Source organism: Gymnogyps californianus, chromosome 1, assembly GCF_018139145.2.
Source record: "Gymnogyps californianus isolate 813 chromosome 1, ASM1813914v2, whole genome shotgun sequence".
NCBI classification, from domain to species: domain Eukaryota; kingdom Metazoa; phylum Chordata; class Aves; order Accipitriformes; family Cathartidae; genus Gymnogyps; species Gymnogyps californianus.
The window spans coordinates 30,447,170-30,466,625 of NC_059471.1; the positions used below are offsets into that span (position 1 = coordinate 30,447,170).

Below are 19,456 nucleotides of genomic sequence, written 5' to 3' on the forward strand. Positions count from 1 at the left end.
AAAATGAGTATCTGCGAGCTTGTAGAATAATATAGAAGCACGAAGTTACTGTAAAGTCTCTCCTCTTATTTTATGAGGTTTTAGAAGTGTTGTTGGGCACGCTTTTTATATTGCTTTGTTGTGAAGCTAAATGCCTTGAGTTAAAGTGTAACAGCTTTATGATGTAGATAATATAAGTAATTTGTTTTTAGTTCCCCTCCACCCCGATAAACTGCCATAATGTTGATATCTTGGGATCTGTAAGAGTAGGATGAAATGCTGGGGCAGGGGTGGTTCTTTAGTTTTCAGGTTTTAGGGGGTGGTGGAATCTTTTTAGTATTCTAAAGTTTCTACTCTTGATATCCAGTATTACACAACTAAACCTGTCGTTGTGGAGTACTGAATTTTGATAGCCTGGGGCCTTGGCAGTGAGCACTTTCGGGGGGAGGAAAGATGGATGATGATGATGATGATTATTATTATTATCTGAGGCTGCTTAGGGCTTTGGAATGCTGGAAGTCATCTTGGAGGAGGTAGACAGACTGGAAGTGAGTGATTAAATGAGCAGAATTAATATATATATATATACTGCATGTTTATCATCTGCTGCTGTAATTTATTGCTACCACACTCATTGTTCAAGTTCCCTAATTTCTCTTTTCCACTTTAGAAAATAAATGGAAAGGGCAGGAGTAATGGACTGGGGTTTTCTTCCTTTGGTCTTTATTAGATGGAATGATTTTAAGTTATGAAAGCAAAGACAAACATTTCTCAAAAGTACTCTAACCATGCTTTAGCCTGAGGACTCTGCTCACTTTAAAGGAAACAAATATAATGGAATTTAAATATGTGGAGGCTGGAGTCCTTTAGCAGTGCACAGAGATTTTTTTTTTTCAGTGCACTTTGAAACTATAAAGAATTGTTGGCTATTTATAATTACATCATTCCAGATCTGAGATGGCTACAAATTAAGAATTGAAGAAAACATTTCTTTTGAAATATTTAATAACCTCTCGGCAACAAAAAAACCAAACAGGTAAGAGCACTAAGTAATTATGGCTTAATTCCTGTTGGATGGTTCAGGGCCTTTTCCTGTCATCTGAGAATTAACTGCACTGAAGATGAAACAGAGTATCGGAAGAACAGAGAATTTTTTTTTTCCCCTGCCCCTTTAGCTACTCTGCTTTGCACTGTTTCTCCTGCTGCAATGCAGGGATGGGGGCAGGCATGTTTCTTGCTCTCCTGGTGTGTACAGGGCTCCTGCTAAAGCCCAAAAGTATTTCCTCAGGTAGAAGACTGGAAGAGTTGAACTGTAAATTGAGTGCATATTCAATTTATTCCTCAAAACCAGGAAAACAGGCATGTTTAGTCCAAAACAGAGGATAGTAATTTTCTAGATGAATTTCTTATGCTTCCAAAGGGCTGCTTACTCAGAACGGTCTGTGAATACTTCAGGGAACTCAGTGATACACAGATTATCCCATGGGGCCCCTTAATGTGCAACTAAACCAGCTTTTTTATGATTATTCAACTGCAGGGTAGCACCCACCAACGTTGAACTCCACGGGGAAACAGAGGGGTGTCTTTTTACCTGTTGAATGGTGGTGGATGCACTATGGAAAAAATATCATTTCCCTTGGGAGAGTTAGAGGGAAGAAAGTTATTCTCTTAAAAACACACACTGGAAATTAATGACATGGCGTACTTAGATTTTTGTGTTGCCTTAGGAAAAGCCGGTACCTTCAGTAGTAGCCCAAGGGCAGAGTTTTTATCGTTTGACTTTCGCTATGACGTTTACCCAAAGGCCGCGGTATCCGATAAAAAAGAAAGGGCCAACCCCAGAGCGGATGTAAGGTGCCGCAGGGCGCAGCGCCCCTTCCCTCTCCCCACTGAGCTGGGGCAGAACAAGGCACCCATGAAGCGATGCCTGGCGCCAATTTTTCCCTGCCAAGTCCTTCATGTCGCCAAACATCAGCCTGTGCTGGTTGTCCACGTGCCCACTAAGCTTCGTGGAGAAGGATGCTGCTTCGGAGGGTGGCTCGTCATGCTCCAAGCTTGGTGTCCACAGCATCCCTCACTGAGCTCTCTCTGGAGGTGGCCTAGAGAGGAAACTTGGCTGGGGGTGTCTAACGTGAAGCCTTTAATTCTGTGCCGGAGGAATATTTCACTATGGGTTTGGAGCAGAAATTGCCACTTGGTGTCACTTGTTGCAGCGCTTTTGGGTGCAGCGGGAGCAGCGCTAGTGCCTGTTGCCAGTACTGTTCAGGGCAGCCCAAAAACATGGGGTTGAGGTATCTTGATGATCTGTTAGGTAAAGCATAAGGACAAACGGTGGCGTGCTTTACAGATAAGTCGAGAGCACAAATCTGCTGATCTGAGGTCGGCCTGGCACCTCCCATGCAAACGCAGGAACAAATGCAGGGAGGGTGAGGGAGCAGGGACGACTTCTGCCTCTCTGAGCCCGGGAGGGACAGGCAAGTTGCTGATTCTTGGCTCTCCTGTTTGCCTTGGTTAGGAGCTGGGATCACTAGCAAAGGATGTTAGCCCTTTAAGAGGTGGCTGTTTCATCTGTGCTCCTCAGAAATGAGGTTTCTCATGCTTTTTTGGTTGCCTTTAATGTAGGGCTGTGAATAGCTACTGCAGGTGAGCCCTAAATCAAGGTCTGATGCAACTGTAGTGCTGATATGTGGCAGGGGCTGAGATTAGCTCCCCAAGCAAATGTAGCATACAGAATTAATTTTAATAATGTAGGACTTTGGCTGGGCTTTGCCCTGAGGAAGAGGGGACAGGAGGTGAAATCTCCCCCCGAGCTGGTGGGCTCAGCAGAAATACATGCTGGTCTCTCATCCCTGCTGGGGCTCGGCCGAGATCTGGGTGAGGATGGGATTTAAATCCCATCCTGCAGTGCCCGCGGTGGCTGGTAAAACATCCTCCTTTCCCTGCTCTCAACGGCTGTTAGACAGCCGGGGGGTGGGGGGAGAAGGCACTCACCATTCCCTTTGGGAATACGTGGTGCTTGCTGAACAGTAGCTGCTGAGAGAGAAAAGTGAAGCATTAGAAATTCCTTTAATTGCATTTTGCTGTATTTGTGTGCTTGATAATAGCTAGTAGTACTTGTTTTAGAATACTTTAATTGTATGATTTTTTTTTTCCCCCATCACATTAGCCTTTGAAAAAATACTTCAGGCTAATGTTTTTCTTCAGTGGGATTTAAATTTTGCTTAGAGTATACTGCAGGGGTTTTTTTTCCCCTCCAGTATTATTGTGGAAAAGTATTCGGATCTTTATGTTATAATATATAGTCAGGCAGGAAGCAGCTTAACTTTGGCTTCTCTGGGCAGGACTCCGCTGAAGGATGTGGTGCGTGAGCATGTTGATTTTATTATTGTCTTGTAACAACGACCCGCTGTTGGGCTCCCTTATTTGCATTCTCAGCAGGACAGCAAGGTGAATAATTTAATTCCAGCAGCCTCCGCCACGTGATGGTGCGAGGACCCGTCAGCGATGCCTCCCCTGCACCGACAGACTTCGGAGGGGAATGGAAACTTACAGAAGTGATGCGAAATCGTCGCATCTCCTCCCTTAACCCTGGAGAAATCTCTCGGCAGAGCGATCGCTTCTTCCTTTGCTTTTCCACGCGTTCCTCTGACGTGGAGTTTGGGGGGGGGGGGTGAGCCTGCGAGCAAGACGAGCAAGGGAGTGGGAAGCGGGGAGGGCAGTGGGGGAAAAATGCACACCCAGCCACGGAGCTAGTCAGAGCAGGAACGACGAGGAGCCGGAGCGAGGCCGGGAGTCCGGCCGCAGGCAGCGGGGAGTGGAAATTTACAGCTGCTTGTGAGCGCCTGTGCATGTTCAAGCGATCCTTTCTGCTAACGCTTTTCCAGAGGCTGACTGTCGCTCGGCAGAAGAAGAGCGGGAGGCCGAGTCGCGGGATCCCTTGTCTCTGCCACGTGTCGATAATCGGCGGGGGGGAATAAAGTGGAATTAAATGGAAGATAACTGAAGGCGGCTGCTGGCGGCGTGGGCTGCGGGGAGGCGGCAGAGCTGTCTTCAGCACCTGGCCATGGGGCTGCGCCGGGCTGCCTAGGCGAGCCCCCACCTTTCCACACGCAGTAAGTGTCAGCCAAGATGATGCCCTCCTAGTGACAGAAAGTTAAGTGATTTAATAAAACTTTTCTTTTTCCAGTTAGCACCAGCCTTTTCGTAATAAACCGCTTGCCTGCTTATTCTCGATAGTTACGCTATTAGCTTTTTATAGCTTTGTAAACTGTGTTACCAGGAGTGGCTTTTTAAAGCAGGCAACCCTAAACAATACTCCTTCTGTTACATAAGGCGCTGGCTCCGCGACCAAGCGCTCCGTGTCCATGGAATATCTCTGGAAATGGCTTTATTTACAGTGCAGTTTCCAAAAATAAAATATCTGCAATATATCATTTCTCTTGCTCCTCTCCGCGGACTGCCTGCAGCTGCGGACTGGCTCTTGAGATGCAGAGGAATGAGAGCGTGGCCACTGGCATAAGACAGCGGGAAACGGTTAGAGATGAAGGGAAGATGAGCACGTGTGAACTGTCACAAGAAACGGCATATGTAAATTAACCATCTCGTTATTTATAGTCAATAGGTCTTGTCAACCTGAAATGCTAATTCTGTGCAATGGGCTATTCATGAAGTCATTATCAGGCAGAACTTTCATTGAGCTTAAGGGAAGTTTTTTTTTCCTGAGCAAAGACTCTTTCTTGGGCTAATATTAGTAGTAAAGTGAAATTACTGCTGTAGAAAATTATTTTAATGTGTTATGAAGCTATTGGAAGTAACACAGCAGGCTTGCTAGGAACATGGTCAAGTGAATGCTGTGTAGAGAGGTAACTTTCAGTAATATTGAACAAAAAGCAAAAATAGTATTCACATTCCTCGCTAATGGGTTTAGAGGAAGTCCTGTTCCCTCTTGGCTGCTGCCTATGTTATTTAAATTATGTTACCAGTTTCCATTATTTCTACTAGTTATTATTAGTACTAGAAATGGAAATTTAACTTCCTTTCCCTTTTACTTAAGTAAATGAAAAGCTGTTAAGGACTGTTCTGTTAGAATTGTGTGTACTTCAGAGACGTTAGTTAAGAGACCTCTTTCTGCATGACTGAGCTTGTGGGAGTTTTGCTATGGACTAGTTAGGCATGGAACTGAATTCTTCATTTTTTAGGTTTGAAAGACCTCCATGGTGACAAATGGAAATAGGAATCCCAAATATTCTTGACTCACCAATCCTGCAAATTTGGTGACTGTAAAACTGCTGGTTTCTTATCTTTCTAGTTTTATTCAACATAAAGTAATAACCTACTACTTCTATCTAGTTCATTAGCATGAGTGGGAGAGCCTGTGTAATCCTGTGATACAGAGATGATTGATACCGGTGTATGGTGCCACAGGACGCCGCTTCTGCATGGGTTTAGAATCTGAATGTTACCTGGCATTGCAGTGTGCAAATGCTGTTTTGTAATAAATATTTTATAGTAATAATAATAGATGTGATAGCACAGGACTTGCTGCAATAAAAGGACACTAGGAAGCAAAGTCACGCACTCAAAGAGTTCCTAACTTTAATTCTGGCATTTATCTGTGCCAGTGTAGTCTGTTCTCTGTACCCTACTCAGAATACTTTCATTAAGTTTGTATCATCACACTTTTACACCCCCTTACACCCCATCATCACTGCCTCATTCTGGGTTTGGCTGGTGAACACCTGAGCTGTAGCACCTGCTCCAGCAGCCCCATCTCTCTACCCTCCTTCCATCCCCTTCTTCCCCTCTTGTGCTGGTACAGCTCTTTGTAAGACTGTGGGGAGAACTGGACTAGAAACCCACGTGACCTTTTTTTCCCCACCAGGCTATTTTTTGTTAACCTGGGTCGGTTCCGTGCCCTGGCTCACCACGTGGCCCTGCAAACAGCTGTACCACTCCAACAGAGGCTGTAGGGCTGTGCATAGATGTGGAGCAGGGTGGCACCGTCACGGAACAAAGCGTTTATCAAACTGTTGCCTCAGTGACCAGATAGCTATTTGGTGTTTCATTTTATCCCCCGTGTTTGCTGAGAGACTATGTAGGCTTTTTGTTTGTTATTGAATGAGCATTCAAGCACTCAATTAAAAATAGAATTATTAATTTCTTTGAGTGCTTCCATAGAGCTACATCACAGCACTTGAGTGGAGCATCACCATGAATGCCTTCAGTTTCATAAGTGTATTGAACAACGATGTGATATTATTAGTCTCATTCTGTAGAGGTGATCAGATTAAGGGCAGAGCTGCCTACTTATTTTCCATGTCTGATCTTCAGGATGCTTGCCATCTGCTAAAAAAAGACGTTTGTGGTGATGGTAGGCATTACTGCAATGTTCTGTGTGTTCAGGTGGAGTTTCAGCCAATACTCACCTCGTTCCAGGTAATGCAATGAGTAGCCAACAGCAAGGTTGATGGTGAGTGAATTCTTGAGTTCTTGGAATAATTTTGTTGCCAAGCAGAGATGGCATTCATTCACCCTAACCATAAAACTGTCCTCTCTTCTGTTAATCTTTTGTGTCATTTGCAATGTACCTTCCAAACTGTTGGTTTGGAAGTACCTGCAACTTGTTGAGGATTTGCAGAGAAGTTACTTGTTGTGTAGCCGTGATTCCTTCTGCATATCGAATGAAACATGGGTTGTGTGAGGGGACTGCATGCGGAAGGACAGATTGGACTTCTCCAGGTGATCATCACACATGAGGGCTTCCATCCCCGGGTTTGAGTACGTGACTGTAATTGCAACAACTTTCCCAAATATGGCAGGAGGGAGAAATGAGGAGGGAATAAAGCATCTCTTCCATTATGCAGAGACTGAATTAGGCAAAATTTTGAAGTAAGTGTGCTGATTCAGGCCCCAAATACATGGGTCTTAGGCACACTGGGGTGAATGGAAAATGAAGGTTGTCTTTTGCATTCAAGAAGCTCTCACCTGGTATGAGTTATTGAAATGTTTTGATTCTGATCAATAAGTTGATGAAGGTTAGGAATTAAGACAAGACAGATGTCTGATACTTGAAGGGAAGGAAATTTTTTCACTCATTCATTTTTGAAGACCAAATGGCTTGTCCGGAGGAACGTCTGTGAAGAGTTCATGGATGGGCTCACGTGCTCTCTCCCATTCTTGCCTTCGTGGGCAGGAGGAAGCATTTGTTACCGAGCTGCTTAACTGAGTCACTTCATAGTGGGATGGGCCGGTGAGTAGGGTGTTGTTTCTGTCTGCATTTTTCCTTCATCGTGCTTACAAGCTCAGTTGTGCTGTAATCTTTTGAGAAAGTATATGATTAAGAGCAAAGAAATTGGGGAGAGTGCCTATAAACAGAACTAGGTCTCTTACTGTACTTTATAGTTGTATTAAAGAGCTCAAGTTGCACTAATTTTTTTTTTACTGCATTCCCTTTATGAGCAGATAAACTGGCAGAAGAGATATTTTGAAGACTGATAAAGCATAGACTTTGGTGTCAAATGATCTAGGTTTCATTCCTGACACAACCACTGATGTTTTTTATGTGGCCTTGGGTAAGTCTTCTAATCTTCTGTGCTTCAGCTTCTCCCTTTCCAGAGGGGGCAGAGTAACAGCAGGTATATAGGTTTTTTTGGAAGTGTGTTTTCCATGTTGGTTAAATGTTTGCAGAGTTGGAGGCTTCTGAGGGAAGCCATGCCCTGAGTATGAAGGGATGTTATGTTACCTTTGACAGGCTACTGAATACCCTAATACTCACGTCTTGTAAACCTTGTCCACCTCTGGATTCAACTCACTGCTTTAGTCTGTGATGTATTTTTTTTTTCTTTTCTTCTGACTTGAACAGAAACAGCCAAACATTTAGAAAATAGTGCTTCAAAATTGCCTTTTGATGTTTCTGTCACTTACCTAAAATAAAATCAGTGCAATTTTTTTTCTCCCAAACAAACACGGAATTATATTCCCTGAAAGTATTTTTGTAAAAGTAGGGCTCATAAAATGCGCTGGAGACTCTGGCTCTGGCAGCTGAAATGTCCTGTTCATACTGATGGCAACAGCAGGCTTTGGAAACCACTGTTCCCGCTACAGCGCTCCGGGGGCGTTCCCTGTGCGACCAGGAGAGACAACCTCCGAGGCTGGGAGTTGGTCCAGTGAGATACAGCTATTTCTTTCCTTGGTCTCATAAGCTCCTCACAAGAGCACTGGTGAAATAACATCATCACAACTAAATGTTTCAGAAGTTGGCTGGTCCCCCGTTACGAATTCAGGAGTGTCTGCAATGCTTTTCTGATGTTATAAAAACATATGCTGTTGAATAACCATTAGATGGAAAAAGTTTTCCTAGAAAGTAGGAAAGAAAGGGGCTCATTCAACCCTGTCCCTTGCTGCCAGACAGCAGTGTCAAAAATTTATGAACAGATGCTCTGTAGTGTGCCTGGTAGAGTAGATCATTTCAAAATCTCAAAGCTCCAATGGTTGGAAACATTTACATTTTCAACTTAAGTTTATTCATTGGCAGTTTATAGCCATTTGCTTCTGCGTAAATAAAGTGTTATTGTTATTTGAGCTGAAACAACTTCTTGGGCTTGCCTGTATTTTTATTCTAAGCGTACCAAGGCGAGCACTTTTAGTCTCCTAGACATGCTGGTCTTCCTGTTTTTCTGGGCAGCCTAGGGTCCTTCTCTGCACCCGCTCTAATCTGTTGATTCTACTTAACTGCAAGTGTTCAGGATTGTGTAGAATGTTCCATATGAAGTTCCATCGAGACTTTGTACAATGACAGGCATACCTTTGTATTTCTACCGGTTGCTTTCTTAATTCATCACGGATTTGTGTTTGTCTTTCTCCTGTCTGTAAAATACTGGTGTAGTCACTGGGCATCTGTCTTTGTCATTTCTCGTGGGAAGTCCTCAGCTTGAATCAGATATTAATAGAATCATAGAATAGTTTGGGTTGGAAGGGACCTTTAAAGGTCATCTAGTCCAACCCCCCCTGCAATGAGTAGGGACATCTTCAACTAGATCAGGTTGCTCAGAGCCCCATCCAGCCTGACCTTGAATGTTTCCAGGGATGGGGCATCTATCACCTCTCTGTCTCTTCTCCCATTCAGCATTATCTGATACTTTTTACTCTTAATTTTTATCCACTTTTATTATCTCAGTCTGTGAGGCCATCCAGTTTCTCAGGTAATGATATTCCAGTCCTCTTCTGTGTTGATAATATCTTCCTATTTTGAGTCACCACAATTTTTGGGTAGGCTCTTAATTCCCATGTCTCTCTGAATAAGAACCCGTCCCCAAATTGCTCTTACCTTCTTAGATGATCAGTCTCCCTTTACGTGGTAATTTTCCTTCAACTAGTTTATTTTCTGTTATATTCAATTTAGTGTATTTCCATGTCAGATGCATGGGTTCTACTGTGTTTTCTCTGTCTGAAAATGTATTCATAAGGGATTGTAGTATGAGCTACCTTTGGTAAGCCTGTGTTGCATTCTCTTCAGTTGTCATTCATCTTTGTGTTTCAGTTATTTTTAGACTGGTTTCTTGAGAAAACAAAGCTTATGTGGTCACACTGTCTGTTTCTCATCCTACTTCTCTTCCCATCGTAACTTTTGATCTCACTGGCCAATTTCAGGCAACCTTGACAGAGGGCTAGATGCCTGGAAAATACAGAGTTCCAAAAAACGGACTGAAAACAAGTGATGAAAGGCCTAGGGAATTTCAAGCAAATTAGTACCTCTACCAAAGAGAAGATCTTCCAAGTAAAGCTTAGAGAGCAGAGAGCTGATACAAGGAGGAGGACAGGGCACAAATGCCCATCTGTGTTAAGAGCTTTAGCAAGAGCTCGTGCTTTCTTTGATGCTGGAGAATCCAGTCATGAGGAGCAAAGCTGGAGGAGAGGAGTCCTTGTTTTGCCATGTGCCTTATGGAATAGCCAGCCATAAGACTAAGGAGTAGAACTCCCAAATCTCAGCAAAGTGACTTTACCCCCGTTTGCTTCTACCTGTAATTATGAATAGCATGTGCCCCCTAGGAGATTCCTGCATAGAGAAACAAAAGGGACCATAACCTGCAGCTGCCAGTATGTATTTTCTGAAGTGATGGATCATCTTTTGCCAGATGCTGGTGGGTTAAAAACTGTGTCCTGAAAAGGGATAAATCCAAAAACATTCTTCGATGCACACCTTGGGCTCTTCCCGTTTTTCTCTCTGTCTCCCTCCGCTTGCATACAGCGGATGCTTTGCTTTGTATGTAAGACGGGTAAATGAAGTGAAGCAGAGACTTGGCTCTGTTCAGTGGAAGGATGAACTAAACAGTCTCTTGAGTCCCTTCCTACCCTATTATCGGTGATTTTGCTGTCGCGATTAGAACACTGGTAGGGTATGAAGTGAAGAGAAATGGTATTTTATCACTGAGCAGTGCTGTGATGACTTGGTGGTGAGACTGGGACTATACAGTGGAAAAGTGGTAGCCTGGTTGTTGGAGTTTTATGGCAAAATTAGTGATTATTTAAATGCAGACACTATACTCTAGACAGCTATGTAAGTTACTTTTTGGGAGGAAAATGTGTTTATAACTTATAGTCAACATTTCAGTTAGAAATGTGGACTTCATTTTTTTTAAAACTCAGAACCTCTAGCTCATGAGTACTTCAATTTAAAAATTAAATGATCTCCCCTTTTGCTTTTCCTTGTGTGGAGACTTCTAAAAGGGGAAGATGAAGGGATGTCTTCAGCAGTCTGAATAAACCTACCCCACCTTGGATGAAAATACTTCTTTTCTGAAATGCAACGTGCCTGTGAAGCTCCTGCTCTCAGACCCTCTTGCATGTTTACATCCTCATGCCACATCTTCATGGATAATAAAAACATGCAGAATCAGGTCCTTCTTGAAATGTGTTGTGAATTACTAAGCTTCTAATTGCAGCACATGCAGGGTTACAGGGTGCTTGGCGCTTGCTAGCAGCGTTTAAACAAATTTCTTATATAATACTGGCATCCCAGTCTTTTCCAGTGCTTGTATGTAGCTGAATGTGCCCAAATGAGTTAGTCGTTAGTATGCCCGGTCTTCAGTCTTGCACATTGTCCAGTTGAGGTGTGACTCTGCTCTGTTGCTGGTCAGATGGTGCTGCCAAAGCTTGCAGTTGTGAGCTCCATGAGAGCAGGACTCCGCAGCTGAGAGCTCAGCCAAGGAGTGAAGGTTACGTAGCCAAAACTGCAGAAATAAAAATGAGTTTGAACTGAACAGTGAGGAGCTCGAAAATGGAAATCCAAAAGAGGTGAGCTTTCAGATGTTGAACATGAAAATATTCCTGTAAAACTGACCTAGCAACAAATTAGAAGCTATATACAAATTCACCTACTCTGGACACCGTAAAGGAACTTTTGGTTTAAATAAGACATTTTAAAATATTTCCTGCATGTCATAGAAACTGTTCTTGTAAAGATAATCTGCAAAAATATGTTGAAATGTTTTTAATAAGACATTAGGACAGAGTCTGTATAGATTTTTTTTTTTTTTTTAAAGTATTCCTCTATGGTTTGAATTTTGTACTTGGCTGTTTTATATGGTTGCTATTTATAGTTGTAATAGAATGTATATCTAATCTGAGTATTAATTCCATAGGATATTTGGAGATTAGTAACACATGGATGTATGGCACAAATGGGGTTATACTTCCTGATGGACTCTGTAGCGTGTCAGTAGTAACAACGAAGCATGAGAGGAGTGGGTTCTTTGGAACCACTGGGAAAATGTTACACCGTTCTGTTTTCTTCTTTATACTGTGTGTATTGTGCTTGTTTAATTCTCTCCTTTAAAACCTCTTGTATAAAGCTTTTTTTAATTGTAAAAGTTGAATAAGGAGATTGAAGTGGTTTGTGTATATATTTATGTTTTCACAACTAATCTTGCAACTGTGTGTGGGGAGGGATGGTGATGGTTGTCTTGTTGTGGAAAGAGATGAAAGTTTGAGATTATTTTTGGTTTTGGTCGTTTTGGTTTTTTTTTTACCTCTTCTTTGTTATTGTACAAACTGGAATGCAGTCCAGAATGGTGCTGGGCTCTCCCGGGAAAGTGGTGCTGCCTTAACCAGAGCATATTCCCGTCTGTAGTCTGTCTATTGACTTCAGTAGATCTCTGTATCGGACCCTCAGCAAAACCCATGGGAATTCACAACTTAATGCTATGTAGGATCAGAAACTAAGCTACTTGGTTTCTTTCATGTATAAATACAGTGAAGTGGTATTTGCCTTTCTAACCATACAGAGGAAGAATGTTTTAAATTAAACAAAACCATTTTTGTTAAAATGCTCAGTCTTTCATTTAAATGTCATGAAAACATTTGTGTCCATATTTGGGCCTGATCCTCTGTTCCTTATTTAATTCAAGCAATGTTTTACACAAGTGAGATCTGACCCACAGATCCTTGAAGTCTGTCAGACTTAAGGGATAGCTTAAACTGCTTCCTCTTGAGAAGCTTTAGGCTGAAAAAGAAAAGCAGCTGAAGAAGGAGCGATGGCGGAGAGGCTGGGACCTTACCTTGCGATGCCCTAAACAAAGGACGCTTTTGGTATGCTGGTGTCTACAGTTAGTTATCTGCATCGCGATGAAACTGGTGAAATTTGGCAGAAACCCCTATCAGAAATCTAGTGGAGCCTGCCAGATATGCAGTGTCCAAAAAACATTGGAGATAGGCATAGACTTGCTGGAGCGCTGACCTGTAGGTCAGGGGCTTTAGGAAGCATCCAGCTCCTGTGCAGGTGCTGGGTAGCTGCTTTCCATGTGCTAATGGTGGCTTGTGAATCCTGGATGAACTTGAAATAACTGTACATGAGAACTTCTACTGCTGTACTGAGTAGCTGAAGCAAAATACAGTGCATGAGGCATAACCTTTTCTTGTTCGTAATGTCTTTGTGTGTTTTTATTGCATTTTCATAGAAAACCTTAAAAGCTATTTTTGTTTCTCGTTTGATTTAAGGCAGTCCTCTTCTACACTGAAGGAAGACATCCAGGTGAAGAAAAACCATGCCTTTGTTTAGTAAATCACAGAAAAATCCTGCTGAGATTGTGAAAATTCTGAAAGAAAACATGGCCATATTGGAAAAACAAGAAAAAAAGACAGACAAGGTATGAGGTAATGTTGTAGAAGACCAGTAAGTTTTTTATGCTGGGGAAACAGTAGAATAAAGGCAACAAAATTGTGTTTGCTCACTGCCCTGGTTCTGCAAGCGCTTGCACATGTAAGTAGCTTTGTGTTTGAACAGTCCTGCTGAAATCAGGGGGCTTTTGCATAAGTACAACAGATCTGGGGGTCAAAAAGAAAATGTTGAGATCCAGGAGCCTCAGCCAAAATGAAGGGTGATCTCCTACTACTTCAAATAGTAATGCATCTAAGAAAACAGCTTGGAAGGCTGTTTGAAAACTATTATACCATTAATTGTTTTAGCAGGATAACAAATGAGACTGCCAATTAATGTGTAGGTACCCACAGAGCAAAACTTACTTCTGATGATCATTGTTCGCATAGACCGGCAAACCTGTATGTATTCAGATGTATATAAAAGAGATCTCACTATCAATCCTTTCAATCTTCCGGGTGCTAGTGCTTCCTAAATGAGCTGCGTTACTTGTATTCTAATTATAGTGCTAGGTTTTTGCTAATACTATTGCTCTCCTCTAACTCTGTGACACAGACTTGAGTTACTTTTGCCACTTTTCCAGTGACCAGTTGAGAAGATGCACCCCAGATACAAAATGCTCCCAGTTAGGAATTTGTGCTTACATAAAATCAAATAATTTAATTTTTTTTTTCATCTTAGACTCTGGCCCTCTATATTATTACTGTAGTAGAAGTATATGATTTTAATTAAAAACAAACTAATTTTAGGTTAAAACAATGCCAGTGGAAACAGAGATAGCTGATAAATGACATTAACACAGTTTTCATGCAGCTGATTGTGTGTGCATGTTGCACTTCCCCCACCTTGTGCAGGAGCCTGTATTAGAATGAACCCAACCCAAAAGGTAAGCCCAGAGCCCTTCGCGCCCTTAGTGAAATCCTCTTGAAACTTTTCCGTTCAAAGCAAGTAGCTCCCAGTGTGTTAATTATGTAAGATCTGTCACACAGATTTCAGGGAGGCCTCTGGTATTTGATGTCTCATGCTGAAATACCTTCAGTTAACTGAAAAGCACTGAGAGAATTTGACTCTGAACTAAAACTTAAAATAAATAACTAAACCAACCAACAGAGTCTGCCCTCCCCTGCTGAATTCATCCTTCGGAGCCTGATTAAAGAAGACATTCAAAGTAGAAGCTCAAGACTCGGGTTTCTTTTCGATTTGCTTTGCAGCATGACTCCTCTGGGTTGTGGTTTTGAGGATTTTTGGCTTTCAGCTAGTTTGTTTATTTGGGTGTCAGTGACAAAGGAGGAGAAATTCAGACTTCTTAGAAAATCAAGAACTCGATGTAAATTTTTCGTAAAAGTCAGAACAGCTAGTGTGTGTTTTCCTCACAAAGCAAAAGATACGGGAGCGTTCCCCCAGCATATTAGGATGGAAACAGCTCGCGAATTTAATGACGACGCTTATTTTACAGGAGGAGGTTTGTTTTCAGTATTTTCTGCCGTACTTTATCACTATGGGATGGAGGCTGTTCCTGGGGTGAATGTGGGTGATCAGGGGAGAGGCAGGAGAGGGGACAAGGCAGTCACTTCAGCAGCAAGGCAGAAAGTGAAGAAAGCAGCCTTTTTTTGCATGGTATTTACACATATGCTTTACATGACTTGTTGACTCAGGACTTTGTGCTGCAATGTAGAGGAAGCACGTAGGGCCTTTCTCCCTTCAGAAGGGAACATGTGAGACTCCTCAGTAACGCTGCCTTTCATCTAAAGTTTTAAATTTACTTCTGATTTGATTTCCAAAGGGACATGAAATGTATCAAACTTTCATAAAAGGGCCCAGCGGTCTGGCTCCTGCAAGAGCCAGAGACCCTGAATATCCCAGAGATGGTTTTAGACCCTGAGGGCTTGTGAACGCAGAAGTTTGGGAATCAGGGCTCTCCAATTTTTCAGATTTCTGGCTTCTTGTCTGCTGCGAGAACTGGAGGGGTACCGTTGTGCCTCACCATAAAACCGAGATTCCCACGACTTCTAGGGTATAACTCCACAGCATCCCTGATTTTGCTGGCATGCAGAATAGCTTCCAGCTAGGACTTGCCTCAGATGCTTAAACAAGAAGATTTATCCTGTGACAATTGAGCTGTTATCGTAGTACAGCCAATGTGGTATGTGGGCTGAGACAGCTAAAAGCTGCTAATACAGCCAGAATTGGCAGAGAAGTGTGGCAAAGCCTAAATTAACTGCAGGGCTAGCGGAGAACCTCCTTGTTTCCTTTCCCAGTTGAGAAATCTTAAGTACGAGGTGAAGATGCCCTGGGCAGCTGCAGGGGCGCGAGGTCGGACGGGGAGAGGCTTGACGCTTCTAATAAAACTTTATGCAACTTTCAGCAGGAACCATCTGTGCCTCAGAGGGGCTGTTTTTAAATACTGCAGAAATGATCATTCCTACCAAGCTATGCAGCACGCAGGTAGAGGGAGCTTTACAGCAGATCAGTTGAGACTTTATGAGTAATGGGAAGAGGGGGGAGGACACAACTTGATAGATAGGATGCAGAGAAGCCACTTGTAAGTATAAAGGCAATTATACATCTTTTCTGAGACACATTTCCATGTACACACATAATATACAGAACTTTGCACTCCTTCTTAATGATGCTTTTTGTTAGTCATAGAATAGGACCCATTCAGACTTTGACTGAACTCTATTGACTGCGCTAGCATCTGTCTCCTTAGATAAGGATTGAATTTGACCCAGTTCCTCCATGTGTCTTTTTTTTTCTTTTAAACTATTAATGTGTGTAGTGTTGCCATAATGCTTTTTAAACACTCCTAGCTGAAAAATAGGCTAAGTTTGAATGTTTGGTTCTTACTTTTATTTTATGAGTGGGTTTTTTTGTTTGTTTGCTTGCATGCATGGATGTATGTGTGCTTAAAGCTTTGCCATTTTCTCAGCTATATTCTGATGGTTGATAGACCACAGGTTGAGAAGTGCCACCACACGTGGCTCCTCTTCCTCTGAAGTGCTCTTTCTAATACCTTGTTTTTAACATTTTTTTTTTAAATAACATCTATTTTAAAGAAGATATTGCAGCACTGGCAAATCTAGTGTAATAATTGGGAGATTAAGTAGGGTAAGACAGAGCTGGAAAAGCGGACTAAAGCCTTCTTTATCAACCATCCTCCTCCCTTCCAACATCTGAAATAAATAAGGTGTTCTTGTGGCACGTACAATTGCTGACATCCTATTCAGGCTTTGATGTGGTGAAGAACAGTTAAGTTTTATTACAGAATTCTATAAATGCCATAAAAAGTTAATCTCGGTCATGTAGAACCAAACTGTGCTTGGATTTAATGAGAAATACCCATTGTGGAATTAACTAGAAAAGTAGGGAGATATTTAAATACCTAGGAAATGAAGCCTTCAGAGCTTAGACTCTCTTCCTTCTTTCTGACATGAACTCCTGTAGCGTTCGGAGGGTGCACGTAAACAGGGAGCAAGAGAGGAGAAACCCTGATATCAAGTGGACAGATCTGTTGAACCTGAGGAAGAATGGACAGCATGTGACATGCTGGTCATACTGCTTCATTTATTACTGATATGCCGCCATGTCTTTTGTTGATGGATGTTTTAAATCAACATTAATAGAAAGGATGCCTGACCCATCTCACAAAAAACAGGGGGGTGACATCCTGACTTCTCCAAGTCTTGTGTTCAGCCGCTGAGTCCGGTCAGCACAAAGCAGTGCAGCTGGCATCCAGTATGTCACTGAAGGATGTCCTTGAACACATCACCCTCTCACTGCTAACCAAACACCTTCGGGTGCGGCACCCATGACTCAGTGCCATCTGCGGTGCCTACAGGTTTGGTAACATTTTCTGAACCCGCCCTGCAGCGAAAGCCTTCAAAGTGTCACAGGCTTTTAATTTAGTACAGCAAACGGATCTGGGGTCAGCTGAAACTTGGCCTAATCTTTGCGGTTGGCCTAGATGGGCTGAAAGATTTGCAGTTTCCAGCGTAGCTGGTCCAAGACTTGGGTTTGTCGTGGAAGATGAACCAAAGTGAGTTAGAGCTGGTTCAGGGCGTTGTGCTGAGTGTCTTCCCGGCAGGCAGAACCACAGGCTGCAGTGCCCTTAGTCGGTGTTCAGAAACATCGTGAAGCTAGATGTAAAATAACCTGAAGTGTCTAGCTTCTTCCCCTTTCGCTTAAATATATCTAACGAGACTGCTTGTTCAGGTAGGTCACTGTGATCTGTCTTCTGTTTCATCTCCGTGTAGTGTGACAAATTTGGTACTGTTCAGAAGGGTCAGGAGAGCAGCATTTTATTAAGGCTACAGTTAAAAGACTTTAAGATTTCTGGAACAAATATTTATATCAATAAATCCTGCTTTTTTACATAGCAACAATGCAGCCATTATCAGCTCCTCTTCACCTTGCTCGCTCCTGCGCTGATAAAGCGACTGGGGACCGGTGTGTGAGATGAGGTGCATGCGGAGGACGTGATGTGCATTTGCATGGAAGAACGATTGTGTGACTACTGTGACCGTGAATACCCATGGATGTGATTCTGCAGCTGCCAAAGTCGGTTGCAAAATTGCCTTGGACTTCATTGCTGCACACCGAAACCGAGGGAATGAGATAAGAAGGGCTTGGCACCCCTTCCTTCTAGCTCTGCATGTCCTGGGGTTTTGTGGAGCGTTTCATGTTTCAGCTTCCCCGTTCTGCTAAGGCCTGTTAGTGCTCTAGAGATGGGAGAAACTCCAGATACTATCACGTGCTGGTGCCAAGACTTTAAAACCTGTCTTTTCTGGTTGCCCTTTTTTTTTTTCTTCATTATTTTTTAAGGACCTTACAACCTTTAGTTCTGTCTTAAGTGCAAGATTAACAGTGGGAAAGGAATTCATGTCCAGGTAGGGCAAACCTGTCTCTTCCATTTAATCATACATCCTTTTAAAAGGCGTTTCCCTGTTACGTCTGGTTGGCCAAATTGTCTTTGCCAGCTTCCTTGAGTACTAGGCCATAATATTCTGCTAAATGACAGAGTTCATGCCTCCTGATCCAAAATGTCCACAATTTGTTCCTACATATCCGTTTAGCATGAAATTATACCAAGAATAAGTCAGCTGGGATGATTCTGAAGCTACATAGATGTTGGATTCAGATTCTGCTAATGGCTCTTCTTGGGAGTCCTTACAGTTGCATGTAGAGAGAGTTGTGTTGGCACTATTCTTTTAGGAGAAAAATAGGTTTGAATCGCACGGTGAGAATATTTTTAAACAAGATAAAGCCAAACCAAGGAGCTTTATGCTTTTGGTTGTAATATATAGTGTGGAGTACTGGCAGTTCACTGAATCACACGTTGGAGTATTTAACATCACGCTGGCAGGCATCTGTGTGTGTTACTGTCTGCTGCTGTGCAAGAGAGCAACAGTTTAGAAAGAGATTTTTGCCCTGAAAATATGCTAGGTCCACAAACAGAAGCTGTATGATCCTATTTGCCGTATTCTTGTGAACAATTGAGGATTTCCTGATCGCTATGCAGATGCCAGATGTCAGGCATCCTGTATTTTTCTTATGTATATTTGGTATTTGAGCTTGGAAAGGTGGAAAAAGTTTATGCAATCTATTTTTCCTTCACTGTTATGGTTGGTCATAAATGTTATATCAAGTCCCCGCATGAATAAAAGTAAGAATAAGCCCTTCTGACCTGTAGCATATGTACATACGTGTGAAACCTCTAACCTGTTGGTGAAATAGAGGTAAAATAGAGGCAACCCACTGAAAGCTTTGAAAAGTTGCAGTGCAGGTGTAGGAGCTCGGACTGTTGATTATTCAAGGCCTGATACTTTTCCTCTTTATGGTTTTTGTAAGCTTCCTTGGAGAGGAGTAAAAAGTTGCAATGGATCTACATTGCATAACAGGAGATCCGTCTCTCTCTCCCTTTAACAAGCATAATAGGTCTGGATCACAAGCACTTAATGTGGCACTTTTAAGATAAATGTGAAATTGCCGTAAGTAGCTAAGGAGAGGGCAAGGGCAAGGTTAGTAAGTAGAGGTAACTTCTATTAAACCAGTTGGAATAGCTAGAAATTTAAGTTGCTGAAGTTGGGGACTCTTGGTAAAGTATCTCTGTGGTGTGCTATGGGGTTTTTAAAAAACTGCCTGTATGAAGTTTTGATTTCTGAAGCAGAAGATCTGCTTTGTTTATTTTGCTATATCACGCACAAGCAGTGTTGCAGATAAAACAGCTTAGCCTTTGAGTATGGAAAGTCCCAACTCATGTAATTATGGAAACAAAAATTCAGCTTTCTGGGTGAACAACAGATAAGACCTTTGTTTTAGCCTTCC

The 19,456-nt window shown here is 42.4% G+C and overlaps 1 protein-coding gene across 2 annotated transcripts in view; it reads left to right on the forward strand.

Moving 5' to 3' along the window:
- The first annotated feature begins 3,839 nt into the window (after positions 1–3,839).
- CAB39L (calcium binding protein 39 like) overlaps positions 3,840–19,456 on the forward strand; it is a 46,663-nt gene continuing 31,046 nt past the window's right edge. For both annotated transcript variants that reach the window (XM_050899543.1, XM_050899551.1), the window contains exons 1-2: positions 3,840–4,091; positions 12,973–13,121. In XM_050899543.1, the coding sequence (XP_050755500.1) occupies positions 13,020–13,121 (102 nt within the window). In that variant the 5' untranslated portion in view covers positions 3,840–4,091; positions 12,973–13,019. The remainder of the gene's footprint in view (positions 4,092–12,972; positions 13,122–19,456) is intronic.